At 37.2% G+C, this 22985-nt stretch overlaps 1 protein-coding gene across 5 annotated transcripts in view; it reads right to left on the reverse strand.

Moving 5' to 3' along the window:
- MSH3 (mutS homolog 3) overlaps window positions 1-22985 on the reverse strand; it is a 183296-nt gene that overhangs the window by 18973 nt on the left and 141338 nt on the right. For all 5 annotated transcript variants that reach the window (XM_006065108.4, XM_006065107.4, XM_044947345.2 and 2 more), the window contains exon 20: window positions 18067-18224. In XM_006065108.4, the coding sequence (XP_006065170.2) occupies window positions 18067-18224 (158 nt within the window). The remainder of the gene's footprint in view (window positions 1-18066; window positions 18225-22985) is intronic.

Consider the following 22985-nt stretch of genomic DNA (forward strand, 5'->3'; position numbering starts at 1 on the left):
AGAACCCAGCACTATGAGGCTCACCTTCCCACCTAGAGGGGGCTCTGTGGAATATTAACACCCTGTAGAACAGTCTGAAGGCCACTGCATTATTAGCAGCCAACGCATTTTCTTTCACAATTCCATTTTTCCATAGCACCTGATGATAAAGTAGCAATGCTGCTCAGCAGACAATGAAGAAATGCTGGCAATTAAACAGTCACTGGGGTCACTGGGGAAGTATATGTTTGTCACTGTGGCAACTTGTTTATTGATAAAAATATTTTCTGTTAACTTCTCCTAAGAAATTTAAGAGATTCTTCTTAAGAAATTAATTTTTCCCATAAACTTCAGCAATATAATAACTTTGTAAGATTCTGATGGACAAAGAATTTTATCACTGAACACATTTTCCTTTTAGTCTTGGTTACTAGGAAACAATTGAATAACATCTTAAAATAATAGCAAACAGCAACTGTGACTTCATCTAATGTTTCTATGCTAATTTCTCCTTGATCTTTGAATACCATTTTACTTTCTTATTATCCTGCTCTGTTGTATATATCCCAGTAAACTGCCTAAAATAATTTTTAAAAACAAGGCAGGGTTTAGCATCCTTAACAAAAAGTCTCTAATTTTCTATCACTCCAACAAGCATTTACAAGACATCCTACAAGACAATGATTCTGAATTTTTTCAAATGTTAAAATAAATTAGAGATTTAAGGAATTTCAGAACATATGTCATTGTTATCATTCTGCCTGTATTTGTATTCATATGCAGTGAAAAATGGGAAATGCACTCTTTAGGTTTCATCTCAGAGTTTGCTCTGAGTAGACAGGTTACAGATATGTGATTAAGAAAAAAAAATCACTCTGATATTTTTAGGAGTGGAGGCTCACTAATCTTTCTAATCCCCTACCCACTCCTCGTCTATAACCCTTATATAGGTCAACAAAGCTTAATAAAGCATTAATGGAGAAAAGAAATTACTACTTTTTTGAATCAGTTTCTAAAGTCAAGAACACTTTCATGAAAATTTGAACAAGGGTTTGTTTTTATGAAGTCTTGATATTTTGAAATAACATTCTAGACGTTTCTAAATTATAGCAAATGGGTGGGCCTCTGTCCATTCAAAACACAATCTCTAGGCCTTATGAAAGGAAAATGCTAGCATGAGAGAAATACTGCAATTAACAGGGGGAAAAAAGATTCTTTATATTGAAAGAAAGCAACTGGAGCTTAAATATCAAAATTGCTAAACAGAGGCAAAGATTATTTGTATGCACTGGGATTTTTTGACATAATATAAGTGTGTGTGTGTATATATATATATATATATATATATATATGGCTTCCCAGGTAGCTCAGTGGTAAAGAATTCGCTTGCCAATGCAGCAGACTCAGGTTCAATCCCTAGGCTGGGAAAATTCTCTGGAGAAGGAAACGACAACCCACTCCTTGCCCAAGAAATCCCATGGACAGAGGCACCTGATGGGCTACAGTCCATGGGGTCATAAAAGAGCTGGACACGACTTAGCAACTAAACAGCAGCAGCATGCACACACACACACACACAACTAAAATTTAGCATTTTAACGTTTTGAGGTGTGTAATCCAGTGTATTCAGCACATTCACAATGCTGTACAGTCACCGCTACTACCCATCAGCAGAACTTCTTCATGATCTCAAAATAACTCTTTAAAAACTAACTTCCCAATCTCCCCTTCCCTCAGCTCTTGTCTCTACAAATTTACCTCTTCTAGTTTCTCAGATAAGTGAAATCACACTCTATAATTACTCTGTTTTGTACAGAAGGGCTTTTATATTAGCTCATTTTGCCTTCTTTTTGAAACTGAAGATGTTCTACTCACTTCACTTTTGCTAAAAACTTTGCAGAATTTTGTACAGTATTGGTATCTTAGCTTGGGTTTTTTTTTTTTTTTTTTTTGCATATTATATAAATTTTACAAAAGGAAAATAATCTCCTGAATAGCAAAATACTCTAATTTTTAAGAAGGGTGGTCTAAGGGAAAAAAAGTTGAAGTCTAAGAAGAGAAAAGGCTGCAAATGATTACCAAATATTGAAAACTGTATATACACCATGGCATTAAAAGGCATACAGAAATGTGAAGTAGGAGATTTGTATCACATTTAAGTAAACATAAACATTAACCCAGCAATGGAATGAAATCACAAATAACTTACCACTATACATGTGCACTTTTTAAAAATCTGGAAGGTCATATACCTAAAGAACAATGGTTTTCAGGTCATGGAATTACAGGTGATCTAAATTTTTTTCCTTTTTGAGCTTTTCTATAGTTTTAAATTTGCAATGAACAAGCTTTACAGTGTCATCAGAAAAACACATGTTAATTTAAAAAATCACAATACATTAAAATACTTTGTACTCTACTGATACATTTAAAACACTTTATATTCTACTGTATCATTACTTTAAGACAAGGCAAAATGATTGTAATTACCAAGAAAAATAACCAGCTTTCTTCTACCAGTATAAAAAATACCTTATTAGCAGCAATGAGATTATTATAATAGGAAAGAAAAAGGTTTATTTCTCTAGTTTACCTGTTTCTACTAACAGCTGCAATCAGATCACACTATGGTATTTAAAGTCAATTTATAACAACTACGACAGTGAACTGCAAACATAACCAAGCAAAAAACCACTACAGCAATCTTTCTGGGTCGATGGAAACATGCTGAGAATCAAGGCAGCAATCCAGGAATGCCAGACTGTTACGGGCTCACAGGAAACCACAACCACTAGAACCACCTACACAGCACGTGCAGGCCATGTAAGGAGGACAAGGTGTTTTCCTAGCAGAAGAAACTCACAGTGTGCTGAGTGGGCAAACCATTTCTCAAAACATCTACTAGTCTACTCAGGGGGATGGTCCCAAGAAATTCAAAGGAAAATAATGAACTATTTCTTAACTATTTTCTGTGAAAAAAACACAAACAATTAAAGCCATCAAAGAAAAGATAAGATTAATCAGTCATGAGGGCAAAAACTAACCATATTAATTAATAAGTATTAGTTAATAAGAGGGAAATCCGACACAATCAAAGGAGGCATTGTTATAACTCTATGAGCTCGAGCAAATCACAATCTGTTTTCCCTTATGTAAAACGTCCAGCATTGAGACTGAATAATAGCTCCTAAACCTAGATATGTTTCTGAGTCACTTGCAGAGGTTTTTTTTTAAAGAACATTTTATTTAAAAAAAAATGTAAGTATAGAGGGCTTCCCCAATGGCTCAGTGGTAAAGAATCCACCTGCAAGGCAGGAGACATGGAGATGGGGGTTCAATTCCTGAGTTGGGAAGATCCTCTGGAGGGGGAAATGGCAATATTTTGCAGCACTCTTGCCTGGAAAATCCCACGGACAGAGGAGTCTGGTGGACTACAGTCCATGGGGTCACAAAGAGTCAGACACAACTGAGCGACTAAACAACAATCCATAGTTGATTTACAGTGTTGTGTTAGTTTCAGGTGTACAGCACAATGATTCAGATACATGTGTGTGTGCGTGTATTCTTTTTCAGATTCTTTTCACTTACAGGTTATCACAGAATATTTTTTAGAATTTCTGTACTATACAGTCGGAGAAGGTGATGGCACCCCACTCCAGTACTCTTGCCTGGAAAATCCCATGGCTGGAGGAGCCTGGTAGGCTGCAGTCCATGGGCTCGCTAAGAGTTGGATACGACTGAGTGACTTCACTTTCACTTTTCACTTTCATGCATTGGAGAAGGAAATGGCAACCCACTCCAGTGTTCTTGCCTGGAGAATTCCAGCAACGGGGGAGCCTGGTGGGCTGCCATCTATGGGGTCGCAAAGAGTCGGACATGACTGAAGCAACTTAGCAGCAGCAGCAGTATTATACCGTAGGTCCTTGCTGGTTATCTATTTTATATACAGTGGTGCATAAATGTTAATCCCAACCTCCAAATTTATCCCCTCTTCCCTTCCATTTTGGTAACCATAAGTTTGCTTTTTATGTCTGCAGGTCTGTTTCTGTTTTGTAAACAGGTTCAACTGTATTTTTTTTCAGACTCCACATATAAACAATATCATATGATATTCTTCTCTCTCTGTCTGGCTTACTTCACTGAGTGTGAATATCATATGCTATTCTTCTCTCTCTGTCTGGCTTACTTCACTGAGTGTGATAATCTCTAGGTCCATCCCTGTTGCTGCAAATGACACTATGTCATTCTTTTCTACGGCTGAGTAATATTCCATTGTGCACATACATCTTTATCCACTCATCTGTCAATGGACATTTAGGTTGCTTCCATGTCTTGGCTATGTAAACAGTGCTGCTATGAACACTGGGGTGCATGTATCTTTCCAATTATACCTTTGTCCAGATATACACTCAGGAGGGGGATTGTTGGATCATATGGCACCTCTATTTTTTTAGTTTTTTAAGGAACTCCATATTGTTCTGCATACTGGCAGTGCCAATTTACATTCCCACCAACAGTATAGGAGGGCTCCTTTATTTCCAACACCCTCTTCGGCATTTGTTATTAGTAGACTTTTTGATGATGGCCCTTCTGACTGGAGTGAGGTGATACCTCATTGTAGTTTTGATGTGCATTTCTCTAATCATTAGCAAGACCGAGAATTTTTTCATGTGCCTATTGGCCATCTCTGTTTTCTTTGGAGAAATGTCTGCAAGAGTCAATGTAATCCCTATCAAATTACCAACTGCATTTTTCACAGAACTGGAACAAAATTTTTTTAAACTTTTATATAAATACTAAAGATCCCAAATAGCCAAAGCAATCTTGAGAAAGAAAAACAGAGCTGGAAGAATCAGGCTACCTGGCTTTAAATTATAGTACAAAGCTATAATAATAAAAATAGTATGGTACTGGCACCAAAAACAGATACATAATCAATGGAACACAGTAGGAAGCTCAGAAATAAACCCATGCACCTACTATGGTCAATTAATCTATGAAAAAGCAAGAATACACAATGGAGAAAAGACAGTCTCTAGTCTCTTCAATAAGTTGTGCTGGGAAATTGGACCATTATATTGAAAAGAATTGAAAAGATTGAAATTGGAATGCTTTCTAATACCATATCAGTCGTGTCCAACTCTTTGGGACCCCATGGACTGTAGCCTACCAGGCTCCTCCGTCTATGGGATTTTCTAGGCAAGAATACTGGGAGTGGGTTGCCATTTCCTTCTCCAGGGGATCTTCCCAACCCAGGGATCGAACCCAGGTCTCGCTTTACTGTCTGAGCCACCAGGGAAGTCCAATACCATACACAAAATAAACTCAAAATGGTTAAAGACCTAAAGGCAGAACCAAATACTACAAAATTCCTAGAGGGAAACATAGGCAGACACTCTTTGACATAAACTGCAGCAATATCTTTTTAGATACATCTCTTAGAGTAACAAAAATAAAAGCAAAAATAAACAAATGGGACCTAAAAACTTAAAAGCTTTTGCACAACAAAGGAAACTGTAACCAAAATGAAAAGACAGCCTACAGAATACAAGAAAATATTTGCACATGATGTGATTGACAAGGGATTAATTTACAAAACATACAAAGAGCTCATATAGCGCAGTTAAAAAAAAAAAAAGTACATAATTAAAGAAGGAGAAGACCTAAGCAGGGGTTCTTAATTACAGAGTCCCAAAACCTCCTTCATCATACTGGTAACACTTGAATCTCCAGGGAATCTACATTTCAGGGACATGCCTGGAATCTACACTTAAAATTAAACCAAATCAAACCCTCAGGTGACTCTGAAGCATTATATTCATACAACCACTTCCCATCAAAAAGATGAAGTGAGATATCTCCTGTTTGGCAGACAAAGCTATAGGCACTAAATAAACCAGAGAGACAGTCATAAGGTAACATTTCTGATGCCAATAAAATTCTCAACAGCCCACTCATTTGGTAAAATATAATGTGGTTTGTAGTGCTAGTATTTACTACCAACTAGACAAACACATACTGACTCAAGATGTTTTCTTTCTATTCAACCAGGATATATATTTTTTAATAAAGTATAAATACTCCACAGTAGGTACTCAATCAATATGTCCTGAATTAAACTAAATTGGGCAAACAGACCAGTTATCATCCACACAGCCAAAAGCAAACATTTAAGATAATTTAATTTAAGTATCTGAAGACCTATTACCTTCAAATTCTCTCTCAAAATAAACACACTGGAGCCATTCTGGTTACACAGCATTGCTGAAGCTGGGGGCCGTAAGAGTTTACGTGGGAAGCGCGGCATGAAAATTACTAAGCAGGGGCCACTTAATGTAAATACCCCTTTCTACCAACATTTAACTGACATAAATAGACATAAATTATGCTGAGAGAAGCCAATTGTTTTATTTTAAAACTAGACAATAATTCATCGCTTTTCTAAAACTTTACTGAGTCTAAAGCACTGAATAAGGTTTAAGTTTGTATTTATCAGGATAACAAAAAATAAATCTTAAATTCAATGATGCACTCAAAGATGTTAATGATCTTTGGAAATAAATGTCTAGAAATATTTCACTGATGAGTATATATATCACAATACACTGATATAAATATACCAATTATGGCCAAATGAATATGTTTGAGAAAATTCTATTTTTAAAAAAATGCTTCTTTTTTTTTTTAATTTTATTTTATTTTTAAACTTTACATAATTGTATTAGTTGTGCCAAATATCAAAATGAATCCGCCACAGGTAAAAAATGCTTCTTATTCAGAGAAAGGTTCAACATTCAACATTCATATGAGGTTACAACATTCATCCCAAAGCCTCGTTTATAGCTTTTCGTCTGTTTATTTAGTCTCCTTATAAAACAGCACATAGTAGGTACTCAATAAATATTTAAGTAAAACATGAATTTAGTCCTAGTGTTGTAAATATCCAATTAATAATGCAAAAATAACCAATTTAAAGATACAGCCTGGAGCCACATGTTATGCATACATGTTAGATTTTATTATTTTTTCCACTGAGCAAAAAAAAGATTTGAAGTGATTTGGAATAATAATATATTTATAACAGAAGAGTTACAATGAATAGGAAAGTAATATTACAAGCCATATAGCAGATTTTCAAATTTGAACAGCAAATATAGCATGAGCTTTTAAAATGCTAAATTTAGGGTTTCAGGCCAAAGATTCCAATATAATAGGTCTGTGACAGGCCTTATTAGAAAGTATCATTTTTAACAAGAATCTCTGATTCTGATACAGCTGTTCTCAGAATCATGCTATAGGAGTACTCATGGGAGAAATAGTCCCATATAAAAAGAGAAGGGGAAAAACAAACCCCGAATTTGTTTCCACATTTCTGCCTTGAATTTAGCTCTTGCCTTCCTGGCAATTAACACAAAAAGTAATTAAAGAGGAAGCAGCCATTGGCTGAAAACAAGAGGCCTGGCGGTTTGTTAGGAAAGGTTAATAAATTGCTTCAAATCTCTTTGTAAACAGGCAGTGTATGCACATCAAGGAAAAAAAATTCCTTAGCATTAATAAAAAGTGATTTATCAGATGGTACTGTATGTAAAACACATTAAGTAACAGGAATGAAAATGTCTTTAAGAGCAATTTTAGAGAATATAGAGAAACATCATCAAATGGGTATTCTTATTCTAATTCATTTTAAAGCATCAGGAAAAATTTTACGCACTGCTGATGGGATTCTAAACTGGTCCAGCCTCCTTGAAGACCAAGACAGGTGCACTTTCCTTATACTCTACCATCCCACTCCCAGATAAAGTCCAGAATCAGCAAACTCACTTGTGTACTACATGTGTGTAAGACAAGTATCAGCACTTTTGAGATTTGCAACCAATTTGGATATTAGATATTAATAAAGAAAAATGGATAAACTATGGTACATGCATACAACGGACTACCACAATTAGAGAAAAATGAGTGAACTAGAATTATATGAATCCATAACAAAGTTCATAAATAAAACAGAGGGGGGAAAAGCCACTGATAGATGTTTAAAAACATGCCAAATAATTCTGTGTATTGTTTCAAAACATACCTATATTGTAAAAATACAGAGAAATTCGTGGAGTAAAAACCAGAGTCAAAAAGGACGGTTACTCTGGAGGGACTGGAGAGGAATGGAACCAGGGAGGACTATGGGTTCAGCTGTATTGGCAATGCTTTATTTCTTTAGGAGGGTGGAAGTTACATAGGGGATTGCAATATGTCTGAATAATTTCATAATAAACAAATGAAAAATGTGAGGGCATAATATTAAACCATACCCTAGTAAAAATTTAATATCCTAGGGATACAACTGAATGTGGTCCACACAGACTCCTTTCCAACGGTAACAAGAACAGAAGGTGAGGACAAAGAATGATAGGGAACAGGGTCCTTTCTACTAGAGCAGTGCACTGCATCCCAGATGGAGCTTTCAGAGGCTGAAGAGTTCAGGGAACCTCTGCACGGCAAATATACAGCAGCCAATAACAGTGTGATTCTAATCCATATGAACTGATAGGCAACTCAAAGTGAAGTGAAGTGAAGTCGCTCAGTTGTGTCTGACTCTTTGCGACCCCGTGGACTGTAGCCCGCCAGGCTCCTCTGTCCATGGGATTCTCCAGGCAAGAATACTGGAGTGGGTTGCTATGCCCTTCTCCAGGGGATTTCCCGACCCAGGCATCGAACCCGAGTCTCCCACATTGGAGGTGGACGCTTTAACCTCTGAGCCACCACAAATTAGGAAATAAAAGCAAGCTACATAAACAATAATGCTCAGTATTAATATAATTGGGTTTTCCTGGTAGGTCAGATGGTAAAGAATCCACCTACAATGCAGGAGACCTGGGTTCGATTCCTGGGTTGGGAAGATCCCCTGGAAAAGGCGATGGCTACCCACTCCAGTATTCTTGCCTGGAGAATTCCATGGACAGAGGGGCCTGGCAGGTTATAGTCCATGGGATTGCAAATAATCGGACACAACTGAACGACTAACACTAACATTTTAAAAAGAGAAGATTTATGTATACTTGTAAATTTGCAGAAAGTTGTATGCTGCTAAGTCACTTCAGTCATGTCCGACTCTGTGCAACCCCATGGACGGCAGCCCACCAGGCTCCCCGTCCCTGGGATTCTCCAGGCAAGAACACTGGAGTGGGTTGCCATTTCCTTCTCCAATGCATGAAAGTGAAAAGTGAAAGTGAAGTTGCTCAGTCGTGTCTGACTCTTAGAGACCCCATGGACTGCAGCCTACCAGGCTCCTCTGTCCATGGGGTTTTCCAGGCAAGAGTACTGGAGTGGGGTGCCGTTGCCTTCTCCGAGAAAGTTGTATAAAGAACCATAAATAGATGCTGGCCTGAGAAGAAGGTAAACATTTCACTTTATACCCCATTACATCACAAACAGTTTTCGTAAGAAGTTTCTATTACTTTATAATTAATCAACAGAACTCTCCAGCAAGGGCTTGGGGAAATGTGTCTCAATCTTGGTCACCTTCAAAACCATCTGGACACATGAAAAATTCAACTTCCAGACCCCACCCCAAATTAGAACCCCTGAGATTAGGGTTCAGTACCAACATTATTTTAAAAGCTCCATTAAAAAGAATCCAATGTACACAAAGGGAGATGTTAAAAATGCAAATGGCAACGTTTCTGTTATGAAAATCAAAAACACCAGGTATACTGATCTCACAGAAAGCCATCAATTCCTAGTAGGAAGAACTAGGGCTACTTAGAGGTTCGGTTGAAACTTTGGAAACAAGATCTGATGTGTTGTTGGGAAGCTTTAAAGCTTCGAACCCCAAATTCCATGCAACTGAGTTAGGAAGAGAAATTTACCCTAGGAAAATTTACCCTAGGAAAAAAGTATTCCCAGACAACAACCAAATACACATTTCAGTAGACTCCTAGGAAACATCTCGTTTTGACTGATACTACCCTTAACTGCGGGGTTGGGGAGGTATTTACTTAATTACATGTTTATTTCAGAATTTAAAATATATTCATAAACCAAAGGAAAAAAGTCACCATAATGCCATATCCTTCACAATGATTTTGGAATAGAGCCTTCTATCTAGATGGTTTGCACTGCATATATTTACATATATAATTTCTCATACAAAAGTGGAATCATACCAAATGCCGGGCTCTGTAACCAGCTCTTTTTCATGTATTTTAACAAAAATATTCTTTTATGTAATACTACCTCTGGATGGGTTGACCAAGAACAGGTAACTATAAAATGTATCTTCAAGTAGCTGAATAAACTACTGTGTTTAAAGGAGTTAACTCAGAATGAATACTACTGTACTGGGCTTCCCAGGTGGTGCTAGTGGTAAAGAACCTGCCTGCCAATGCAGGAAACACAAGAGCCATGGGTTTGATCTCTAGGTCGGGATGATCCCCAGGAGGAGGGCATGGCAATCTACTCCAGTATTCTTGCCTACAGAATCCCATGAACAGAGAGCCTGGGTGGGCTACAGTCCATAGCATCACAAAGAATCAGACACGACTGAAGCAACTTTGCTGTTGTATACTGAAACAACGAATTTAGTGTTGGCAAGGTTTACAGCTCAGGTGTTGTCTTATGCAGTGACTGGTCACTACTCTGGTTCCTTAAGGCTGCCCCTGGTTCCTGAGCTCCAGGCATGCCTTCATGCCATCAGTGTGGAAGAAGAAGCTCACATCTCATGTGAACACCCACCGTGTCAGCTACGTCCTGAATAACAAGAGGAATGGCTCTACCACCGCTCCATTCTGTGGGGCTAGAGCCTCAGGGTCGACGATTCTTACCTGTTTTACATTCTGAGAGTTCCAAAAGAGTAAGTGCCAGGGGGGTTATATTTGGTTAACGTTTTTCAAGGATAACAACTAAGACCAGAAATTTATAGTGGTTTCACATCCTTTAAAAAATATTCTCAAAGCCTGTAAAGCTGATATTATCAAACCTTTGCTCTATAGGTGTCAGACCTGAAGCTAAGTTAGAAAAGGAGTGCTACACTAACATGCAGACACAGCCAGACTCTACAAGCCAAAATACTAATGACACAGACTCTAGAAGGGACACAACTCAAATTTACTGAGCACCTATTATACGCCAGGTGCTTTATATACTTAATTTTTATTTCTCACAATAATCTGTGATTTAAGCAGTATTGTAGGAGACAGGAAGAATAAAAGAAAAGCAGGCCCTGGGAAGTGCCGCAAAAGAAACTAAAGAGCCTCTTGATGAAAGTGAAAGAGGAGAGTGAAAAAGTTGGCTGAAAGCTCAACATTCAGAAAACGAAGATCATGGCATCCAGCCCTATCACTTCATGTCAGATAGATGGGGAAACAGTGGAAACAGTGGCTTACTTTATTTTTCTGGGCTCCAAAATCACTGCAGATGGTGACTGCAGCAATGAAATTAAAAGATGCTTACTCCTTGGAAAGAAAGTTATGACCAACCTAGACAGTATATTAAAAAGCAGAGACATTACTTTGCCAACAAATATCCATCTAGTCAAGGCTATGGTTTTTCCAGTGGTCATGTATGGATGTGAGAGTTGGAATATAAAGAAAGCTGAGCGCCAAAGAATTGATGCTTTTGAACTGTAGTGTTGGAGAAGACTCTTGAGAGTCCCTTGGACTGCAAGGAGATCCAACCAGTCCATTCTAAAGGGAATCAGTCTTGGGTGTTCATTGGAAGGACTGATCCTAAAGCTGAAACTCCAATGCTTTGGCCACCTGATGCAAAGAGCTGACTCATTGGAAAAGACCCTGATGCTGGGAAAGATTGAGGGCAGGAGGACAAGTGACAACAGAGGATGAGATGGTTGAATGACATCATCGACTCGATGGACATGGGTTTGGCTGGACTCCGGGAGTTGGTGATGGACAGGGAGGCCTGGTGTGCTGTGGTTCACGGGGTCGCAAAGAGTCAGACACAACTGAGCGACTGAACTGAACTGAATTATTAATAAACTGGATGCTATAAGGCATGAGACTCTTGGAACAAGTCCAGAGGGAACAGTTCATAATTCTGAAAACAAGATATGATCCTGGGGTCGGAAAACTGACCCCAGACTGTTTCTCAACTGGCATCTCAGAATCACGTTTTACATATCTGGTGGAAAATCTATAGATAAGAATATTAGTCTTAGTTACTGATTTGTTATTGATTATTGTTTCCTAATTACTCAATGGTTAATGATCATTTTGTTCTTTGGCCCTGAAGGCCACATGAGTTATAATTTAACTCCCTGTAAATTCTTTCATTTACAGCTGAAAGTATAATAAAGCTGGCTTGGATTCAGTTTCGGCACCTTCACCTTGGAGCGGTGTTGGTCCCTGATCCTCGCTTTTTTCTGAATTCTTGTGTCTCATTTCTCATTCTCTCGCAGTATAGCGCTTTCGGAAACCTTGCTTGTCGAGCTTGTCTCGACACAGTATAATCTCCATTTTTATAGGTAATAAAATTGAAACACTGAAAAGTCAAGTAATTTAGTAAAGGTCACATAGTTGTTAAGTGGAAAAGTGGGATTTGTACTCAATTATAACACATCTTTTTTTTTTTTTCCTTCTTTAAATAAGAGGACACCATACTGCTTTCAAGACCCTAGGTGAAGTAACTACTGCATGGTCAGGAAATTGGTGAATTTGTATGGAAACCTGCATTTTTTGGCTCTAAAGCTTCCATCCTTTCCCAATACTAACCTATCTACTTACATCTTCAATCCAGTTCAGTTCAATTGCTCAGTCGTGTCAGACTTTGCGACCCCATGGACCGCAGCGTGCCAGGCATCCCTGTCCATCATCAGCTCCAGGAGTTTACCCAAACTCATGTCCAGTGAGTCGGTGATGCCATCCAGCCATCTCATCCTCTGTTGTCCCCTTCTCCTCCCGCCTTCAGTCCTTCCCAGCATCAGGGTCTTTTCTAATGCGTCAGCTCTTCACATCAGGTGGCCAAAGTATTGGAGCTTCAGCTTCAGCATCAGTCCTTCCAATGAATATTCAGGACTGATCTCTTTTAGAATGAACTGGCTGGATGTCCTTGCAGTCCAAGGGACTCTCTAGAGTCTTCTCCAACACCACAGTTCAAAAGCGTCAATTCTTCAGTGCTCAGCTTTCTTTATAGTCCAACTCTCATATCCATATATGTCTACCAGAAAGACCATAGCTTTGACTAGATGGACCTTTGTTGGCAAAGTAATGTCTCTGCTTTTTAATATGCTGTCTAGGTTGATATTATCAAGAGATAAAAGAATCCTAGTGACCCATCAAGTACTGGCCAAAGTCTTGGGTTTTACTCTATTTACGTCAAGTTAATCCAGCACCCGTTTCATGGGTGCTGTCAAAAGACACAAAAATCCCGAGTCAGAGACAAAGGACTTATTACCCATGTTGGTTTTCATCAGCTGTTAAGTCCCGTAGGGAGAAGGCAAAGGGCTCACCATGGATGCTGATACTGTGCATGCAGTGGGTCGTTAATCAGCAGAAACACTGAGCTTGAGGACTGACTACTTGTACAACAAACAGAAGCCAGCTTTCTCATTGAGGGGAGATGTCACTTCTTCTCTCAATATTGCTTACTGCAAGTCCACCCCTGACAAAAGCTTAGGTAGGGAGAATTCGGGTTTTCTTGGTATTCTTAGCAGGTACATGCAGAGACGCTCAGGGCCCATGGCAGACTGCTTCTATCAATATAAACACAACTTTGAGGTCCATGAAACAACAGCTTCTTAAAGGGAAAGCATAAGAGAATGTTCCATATATATGTGTTTAAATCTTTATAATCTATTTATTTCTTTACTTCTTTAACTGATTCACAGTTAAAAGTTTGCTAATTAACTAGTGTTTTAAAGCTGTGCTCAATCATGCAGTATAAAACACCAGTATCTCTCTATGTTTCAGACAGATCTAGAGATCCATAAAGATTCAGATTCAATTTGTTTGCCCTGATTTCATAGCTTGTGTTACAAACTTTTACCTAATGTTTGGTTGTCTCTCTTTTCATGACATTAGCAGCCATTTCTAATTATTGCCTAGATGTATAATGACATTAGGGATTGAAAAAAAAAAAGCGGGGCGGGGGGCGGTTATATTCTAATTCCACTATTCCCTCTTTGCTAGCTGGAATACTGCTATAAAGGGAAAATTCTTCTCATCATCTTTTTGGAAAGACATGGTAGCTGCTTGATTCTCCCCTTTATCTTTAAATTTTCATTCTCCAAAGTGACTAATGACTTCTTATTTTAAATATCATGAATTCATTCTACTACCCTCCAAGGTGACCAATGCATCTTTTTTTAGAATCATAAATTCATGGACATAAACATACCCCACTGGACATCCCTCTTAAACATGTTCAAGTCTACCAGTCAAAAACAAAACAAGTCCCTTACTGGATTTCTCACCTCCTCTTCCCAGCCAATCTGCTCCAGTGTCTTCTACTAACTCTATTTCCTAACCTCTCACTTACTGTTGAACTCTCTATAACTGGAGGGTTAAAGTTATAACCTCCCACCACCCAAACATAATGGTTCTTACAAAGGTCACTAGTTACATCCATTTTGCTAAAATCAAGGTGGACTTCTGAGGCTTCATCTCATTCAACTACTGTGGACCACTTCTTCCTTGAAGCACTCTTCCCCATACCCCACGGCACTGTGATGTCCTGGTTTCCCCCACCTCTCTGGCTACTCCTCCTCTGTTGGTTATTCAAGCTTATTCTTCTTACTCAGCCATGACATGTTGGCAGTTCTAAGGCTCAATCTTGGAACACTGTCTTCTTCACTATACTCTCTGCCAACAGGATCCCATTCACACCCAGGATTTCACTCCCCACCTTACACAAAGATGTCTCACAACAAATCTATATTGTTACCTTTCCTCTCTCCCTCTGAACTCAAATTTTATATTCAACTGACTACATGACAGCTTTCTTAAGGTCTAAGAGTGTTTCTATCTACTGCATACAAACATAAAGTCAATACTCAGTCATCAAAAAGAACGAAATAAGGCCATTTGCAGCACCATGGATGGACCTAGAGATTATTATACTACGTGAAGTAAGCCAGGCAGAGGAAGACAACTATCAAGATATCACCCAAATTAGGAGCTTGGAATTAACATACACACACTACTATATATAAAATAAATAACTAACAAGGACCTACTATATAGTACAAGGAACTCTACTCAATATTCAATAATAACCTATATGGCTAAATAATCTGAAAAAGAATGGATATGTATATATCTATAACTGAAGCACTTTGCTGTACACCTGAAACTAACAACATTGTAAATCAACTATACTCCCAAAAAATTAAAAACAAAACTAAAGTCAGGATCCATAAAAAAAAAAAAAATCATCCTCTTCCAGTAAATGCCACCATTCTCCAACCAGACGCACAAATTACTCTCATCTCTGAAGACGCCACTTATTTATCTCAGCCTCATACCTATCTGTCATCAAGTCCTGTTGATTTATCTTCTAACTGCCTTTCAATTATGACTCCTTTCCACTTTAACACTACACCCCAGTTCAAACCACTGATACCTCTCACCAAGGCCACTGCAAGGGCCTGCTGATGACATTGGTCTGATCAACTGTGTCCTTTCTCCAAGTATCTTCTGCACTGCAGCCAGTGTAGAGGTGATCGTGCCAAGCCTTTCAGTGGTTTCCCATGGCTTTCACACAAACTCCTAACATGGCCTACACTCTGTGTAACTTGCCTATTTTCTTCATCTTCATATCTTCATTGAAAAGCATGCTCCCCTAGAGAGCAACCATTCACTCTGTTGTCTATGTGGTTTTGTTTTTTTTTTAATGTGAAAGAACTTTGCACATGCTGCTTCCTTGGTCTGAAATGCTCTTTCTTCAACTTAACTCCTCCTTCACACACACATCACTTGCTAAAGGGAGGCTTCCCCTGACCTTCCTGACCAGATCAGATCCCAGTACCACAGGCAGTCATAGCCTCTTGTACACAACCTTTGTAGATTTGTCATATCTGTAATTTTACATTTCTTTAGATGACTTTTTGGTTTATGCTAATCTTCTCCATCAGGAAATTTCATGAGAACAGAAACTATGGTTGCTTTGTATTCCGAGTGCTTGTCATGTTAGATGTCAAGTTAGTATACGCTGGATGAATGAACAAATGAAAACGAATTGATAAATATCCAAGTTTGTTGAAATTAATATGTGTTGTCCTTTTCCAGAAGGCTTATGTTTGCTCTCACTGAATGTACTTTATATAAATATTTTATGTACACAGAACAGTGCCTATTCGTTGATAAGAATGTTATTATATTAATATTATAAATATGTTATTATCATAAAGGTTAGTTGTTGTTATCACTGAATACATTCCTTGTGGTAGAAACTATTTTCTGGTTACTTCTGAATCTATTCCTGAACACCCTGTCCCTTACCTAACTCCATTATAAAACTAGACAAAATCAAATTCATAATTTGTTTCCCTTATAATTATCGCCATGAGACACAGTTCTGGTTAGTGAAATATAAGTGAAAGCTCTCTGGGAAGCTTCCAAAAAGGTAAGGACTTCCTGAAAAACAGGAGAAGTCTTTGCATTCCTTTTCACTTTTTCCTCATGCGAATACCAACGTGATGTCTAGATTCACAGTAAGTATCTTGCAACTATCAGGAGAAGGCAAAAAAACTGCAGAGCCACTAAAGCACCAGAAGTGGCCACCTACTTCAGGCCTTTCTGTTCAATGAGAAAAGTAAAACCTATTTTCTTTTCTATTACTTGTGTATAAAAATACTCCTGATATTCTGCTAACTAGATTTTCTTCCAGACAAGTTACCTTATATGGACCAAGATATTTTTTTCCTCTTTCTTTTTATTTTCCTTTCTTTATATCTTTTTTCTCCTAATAAAACTTCTCTGTCACTCTCCTTAATAATGTAACCAAAATAAAAATATCTATATAGGAAACAGAAAATTAATTATAATTTTAAAAACTAAAGAAAGATTTTTAAAATTTCTTTAAAGTGAAAGACAGTCATGTCCAACTCTTTGTGACCCCCAAGGACTATGCAGTCCATGGAATTCTCTAGGCCAGAATACTGGAGTGGGTAGCCTATCCCTTCTGCAGGGGATCTTCCCGACCCAGGAATTGAACCGAGGTCTCCTGCATTGCAGGAGGATTCTTTACCAACTGAGCTATCAGGGAGGCCTAGTTAATTTACAAATATATGGAAATCAAAATAACATCTGTTTGGTGATATGGCATAAGACAGAATTTAAGTTGCTTTGCTTTTGCTCATTCTTAGATATAAGACCAAATTTTAAAGTATTCTAATGTCTATTCAAATACATGAACATTATTAGCATGTGATATAGTCTGATGTGTTCAAGGGTCAAATATTAAATAAGCAGGAAAATAAATCAGATACTCTACAGACATACTTTGACTATGTGCTATAGAGTATATTTACTTTTTTCTAAAAATTAAGTGTAGGAAGTATAAATAATACTTTAAGAACTCATAAATCTGAATAAGTAGATTAAACTATGAATCTTAACCCTTGAGACCAGGATATTTCACCTATATTCCAAATATGGCATACAATTTAGGTTTATATGTTGAGGGTAAGTCTTAGCCTTATGTTATGTCCTTAAAGCAAAAACGAATATGAATTAAATTATCTTGGGCCAGTGCCTTTTCCAGTCTGTTCTCAGTTTCCCATCTATAAAACAAGGAAGGTAGACCACCAATAAAACATGGATAGCAGACTTCTCTACAGAGCCTAGAAACCAAGTCTCCAAGCTCTCTACCTCTGACTGATCTTCTACACATGATTTCCTTTAAAGAAAGAGCTCAGTAACTAAAAATAACTTGGAAACTACTGGACAAAATGATCTCCTAGGTCTCTTCTGATATTAGTTTCATGATGAAGTAAGTGATTTCTTTAAACTCCTAAATTCTAAATATCAAAATCCTATACAGCAAATCTGTTCAATTAAATATGTACGTAAGAAAATTCATGTGACAATGTGGTCTTGATTTATTGTTAGAAATATATTTAAATAGAATTCGTGTTTTTACCTTGTGAAAATGCCATCCACAATTCCAATTGTTGCTTCCTCTGCAGGTACATAGGAGCCAATCTGAGCCATGACAGTAATCAATGCAACTTGTTTTATATATGAGCTTTTTCCACCCATGTTTGGTCCAGTAATTATCATTACTCTCTCCGAGTCCCCCTAGAAAATTAAAAAGCAATTTCACTTATTGTACCAGAGGGGGTTCTATATAATATCTATAATTTATTCCATAAATGGGAATGTATTAGGCAAAGATTATGCTGTGGTATTTAAACGTCACCCATTAAGCATCACACAGGGAAAGAAGCTCTCTGTCTTCAATTTGAACTGTGATATTACAGAACAGTGAATTCTCAGCAGTGCACAAGATTGTTTCGGAGTATAAAAAAGGAAATAACAAGAATCAACCTAGATGAGATAACCCCTATGGTTTTCTCTTTAAATAATCATTAATCTGCTTATGAGTGTCTTTTATATTACTTACATTTAAAATCTATCAATTTACAAATGTCCAAATCACAGGTATTATTTATTTAACTGCAGAAGGCCTAATCTGATTGGTAGCATGTGATATTTTCAGTTATAGATTTTAATATAGACAGTAAAGAGATTGATAATACCAAATTCTAGGTATCAATTTTATCAGCATTTAATTACTTACTGGCATTTCACCAGAATAAGTGAAAAAGGCAGAAAAGCTGCAATACTTGCTGTGATTTAATTTCTAGAATTTACCTCTATTAAACAATTCTAGTACTTGCCAAGTATATCCTAAGAAAAATCATCCAACTGCAGTCCTCTACAGAGGAGTCAGCCTTAGGCATCCACGTGCTTTACTACGTGAACACAACGCCCTTGGCTATGCCTGCCTGGTCAAGAGTAGCCGATCCATAACTGACCAACAGCCTAAGAGAAGACATAAACGTCTTCTGAAACTAGGCTCATCAAATCATCTCTCGGGAGTTGAAATTGAGAACCATGGAGTGCGTGCGTGCATGCTCAGTCACTTCAGTCGTGTCTGACTCTTTGAGCCCCCATGGACTATATATAGCCCACAAGGCTCCTCTGTTCATAGGATTTTCCAGGCAAGAATACTGGAGTGGGTTGCCATGCCCTCCTCCAGGGATCTTCCTGACGCACAGAGGGAACCCGTGTCTCCTGTGGCTCCTGCACTGCACACAGATTCTTTACCACTGAGCCACTGGAGAAGCCCCAAGAACCATGGAAAGGATCAATCTATTGATAACTAGAGGAGAGGTTGATAAGAAAGGAAGAATGAAGCTACATGGCACTGGGGACTGTAAATGGAAGCTATGAGGAACCAAAAGGTATGACAGGGGTGAAAAGAATAATTAGCAATGATAAGGAAAGAAAAAAATAGAGAAGAGCCAAGAGGAGTTGAGATGCCTCATGCAAATAATGGGGGTATCAGATTAAAGCATTACAAAGCCTTACAATTGAGGGGATAAAAAGTAAACCTATTCCATCTCTAAGTTGTAAAAGCGAAAGTGTTAGTTTCTCAGTTGTGCCTGACTCTTTGCAACCCCATGGACTGTAGCCCCCCCAGGCTCCTCTGTCCATGGAATTCTCCAGGCAAGAATACTCTAGTGGGTTGCCAACCCTTTCTCCAGGAGCTCTACCCAACCCAGGGTAGAGTCCCCACATTGCAGGCAGATTCTTCTGCCTGGGCCACCAGGGAAGCCCTGAATGATACAACTTGTGATCAAAATTTTTTAATTTTTCTACAGATGTTAAAAAATAATAAACCTATTATAAACAAACATTTGGCATATGAAATGCTTTGAAAATTCAGAATAAATGAGCAGAGTTCTTTTAAAAAATTGATAAAAAATAATATAATAAATAGAAAATAATCCAGTATATATTAAAGATTTTAAATCTATAATTAAAAGTCCTTCAACAAGAAAAACCCAAACTGAGATAACTTTCCCACTAAGGACAGGGAAGCCTGGTGTGCTGCAGTCCATGGGGTCGGAAAGACTTGGACACGACTGAGTGACTGAAAAACAAAATAGAAAAAAATAGTATCAATCTTACAAAAACTATTCTAGAGAATAGAACAATAGGGAACTTTTCCCAAATCACTTCTGAAAGCCACCATGATCTTGACACCAAAACCTGACCAAGAGCATTACAAGAAGGAAAACTTACAGGTCAACTTTATCCACAAATACATACACAAGACTCCTCAATAAAATATTAATAAGACAATCCAAAGATATATAAACCATTTAGAATTTTTGAGGAAAACAAGGTTGGTTTAACATTCAAAAGGCAGTTAACAAAATAAATTAACATTATAAATAACAATAAAATAACATTAACAAAATAAATATCCATTCACTTTTAAAAATGTAGGAAAAGGAAATAAAAGGTATAAGGATTAGAAAGAGAATAATGAAACTGTCATTACTCCTATATGTCATTACTATGTTACCAGAAAATCTAAAGTGATCTATGAAAATTATTAGAATCTACAAATGAAATGAGCTCAGTATTCAAATGCCAACATTATTTCTACATTTTACCAACAAGTAACTGGAAATTTTTTAAATGATCTAATTTACCACAATATCAAAAGAAATCAAATATCTAGGAATAAACCTAATACAATGAACAAGACTTCTACAAAGAAAACTACAAAATATTACTGAAAGAAATTGAAAAAGGTAAACAGTGAAAACAAGGTTTCTTTTAAAACAAATTTATAAAAGCTTTTGAAGGCTTGATGCTTTTGAACTGTGATGTTAGAGAAGACACTTGAGAGTCCCTTGGACTGTGAGGAGATCAAACCAGTCAATTCTAAAGGAAATCAGCCCTGAATATTCACTGGAAGGACTGATGCTAAAGCTGAAGCTCCAACACTCTGGCCACCTGATGCAAAGAACCAACTCACTGGAAAAGACTGATGCTGGGAAAGCCTGAAGGTAAAAGGAGGGGAGGACAGCAGAGGATAAGATGAGTTAGACAGCATCATTGACTCAATGAACATGAACTTGAGCAAACTCCGGGAGATAGTGGACAGGGGAGCCTGGCATGCTGCAGTCCATGGGGTCACAAAGAGATGGACGTGACTTAGCGACTAAACAACAACAACAACATTGATCAAAAGATGTCATTAAGAGAATACAAAATCACAGAATATATGATATATGTACTATATATTTCCCAAAGACTTGGATGCAGTGTACATAATGAACTCCCACAAATCAAAAGAAAGACAAACTTCAAGAAAAATGGTAGAGGAAAAAAAATTTTAAATGACAACACAAAAAACCACAAATGACCAGTAAGATGACAGTCTACTTTAAATCATTAAGAAAACACAAACCAAATCAGGGAGACAACATTACTTTACTAAATGGGAGACAACATTACTTTACTAAATGGCTAAGTTAAAACCAAAAACTGTCAGTGTTAAGCTCTGGCAAAGATGTAGGACAACTAGAATATTTATATACTGTTATTAGGGGAGTAAATTGTATACTATTTTGGAAAATTGCTTGGTAGAGTCTACTAAAGCTGAAAGTAGACATATCTGAACAATTCTGCTCCTAGGTACATGTCCAACAGAAATGTACATGATGTACATTAAAAAAAAAAAACATGTAAAAGAATGTTCACAGCAATACTTTCATAATAGTACTAAATTGGAAGTAACTCAAATGTTTATCAATAGAACAGAAAAGTTATATATTTATACAATGAAATTCTCTATGACAATATAAATAAGCAATATGCAAAAAAAAAAAAGGAGGAATCGCATAAAACCAATGTTGAATCAAAGAAGCCAGACACAAAGAATACATATTGTATGTTTCTATTATATACAGCTCAAAAACGAGAACAAAAATAACCAAATTATTATTCGTTGGTAAAAGAAATTAGGAGAGTGGTTATACCCTTTAGAGGGGAAGGAGTTAATGGGAGGCCCTCCCTCTCAAGTGGAGATTTTGTGTTCCTTTCCTTACTATTCTTCTGTTTCTTGACCTGGTTTTGGATACTTATATGGGTACACTTTGTGAAAATTCATTAAGCTGTACACTTACGATTTGTTCCTAATTCTGTATGTTATGTTTTAATTAAAGTTATCTTCAAAAGGAAATGAATACATTCTCACAAATTAACCTACATGCAGTACAACTGTAGAAGTTAATTCTGAAATTTCTTTGATAGAGTTAAGTCAATTCAACTTTGAAGAATGAGCTGGGAGAGGAGACTTTGTAAAGCTATAGTAATTAAAAGTGCAGCACTGCTTTAGGAACAGGTGAACAGAGAAGTAACAGCAAGCCTGGACACAAACCTATACTGGCATGTGAGACATGTGAGAGTTAGGATCACAAACAAGCAGAAAAGACGCCACGCTCAATAAACAATGGTGGGATAACTGGGTACCCATATAATAAGAGTCAGGCTGGAATCTCACAGCCTTTAAATCAATCCAGATGGATGTAAGAAAAAAATATGAAACGCAAGCAATCTTTTAGAGGAAAACATGGAAGAACAACTTAATGACATGAAGGTAGGGAATAACTTATTGACAAGATAGAAATAGCAATATAAAAATATAAATCATACAGGAGAAGACTAATATATTTGATTAAATTTTTAAAACCTCTGTTATTAAAAGCAGTCACCAAACACAAAATGAAAAGGCATATAACAAAGAAGTAGTGCTCCTACTTATTAGGACCATCAAAATAATGGAAAAATAGGCAAAGGACATAAGTATATTATATACACAAAGGCCAAAAAGTATTTATCAGAGAAAGGAAAATGAAATCAGCAGCATTTTTCAAGGGACCTACAAGCTATTCCTCATAGTCACATAAGGAAAAAAAAAAAATTAATGGTGAATATTTCTGAAGGAATAATTTTTAAGGAATAACTTTTTACATT

Source organism: Bubalus bubalis, chromosome 9 (genome assembly GCF_019923935.1).
Source record: "Bubalus bubalis isolate 160015118507 breed Murrah chromosome 9, NDDB_SH_1, whole genome shotgun sequence".
Lineage (NCBI taxonomy): Eukaryota > Metazoa > Chordata > Mammalia > Artiodactyla > Bovidae > Bubalus > Bubalus bubalis.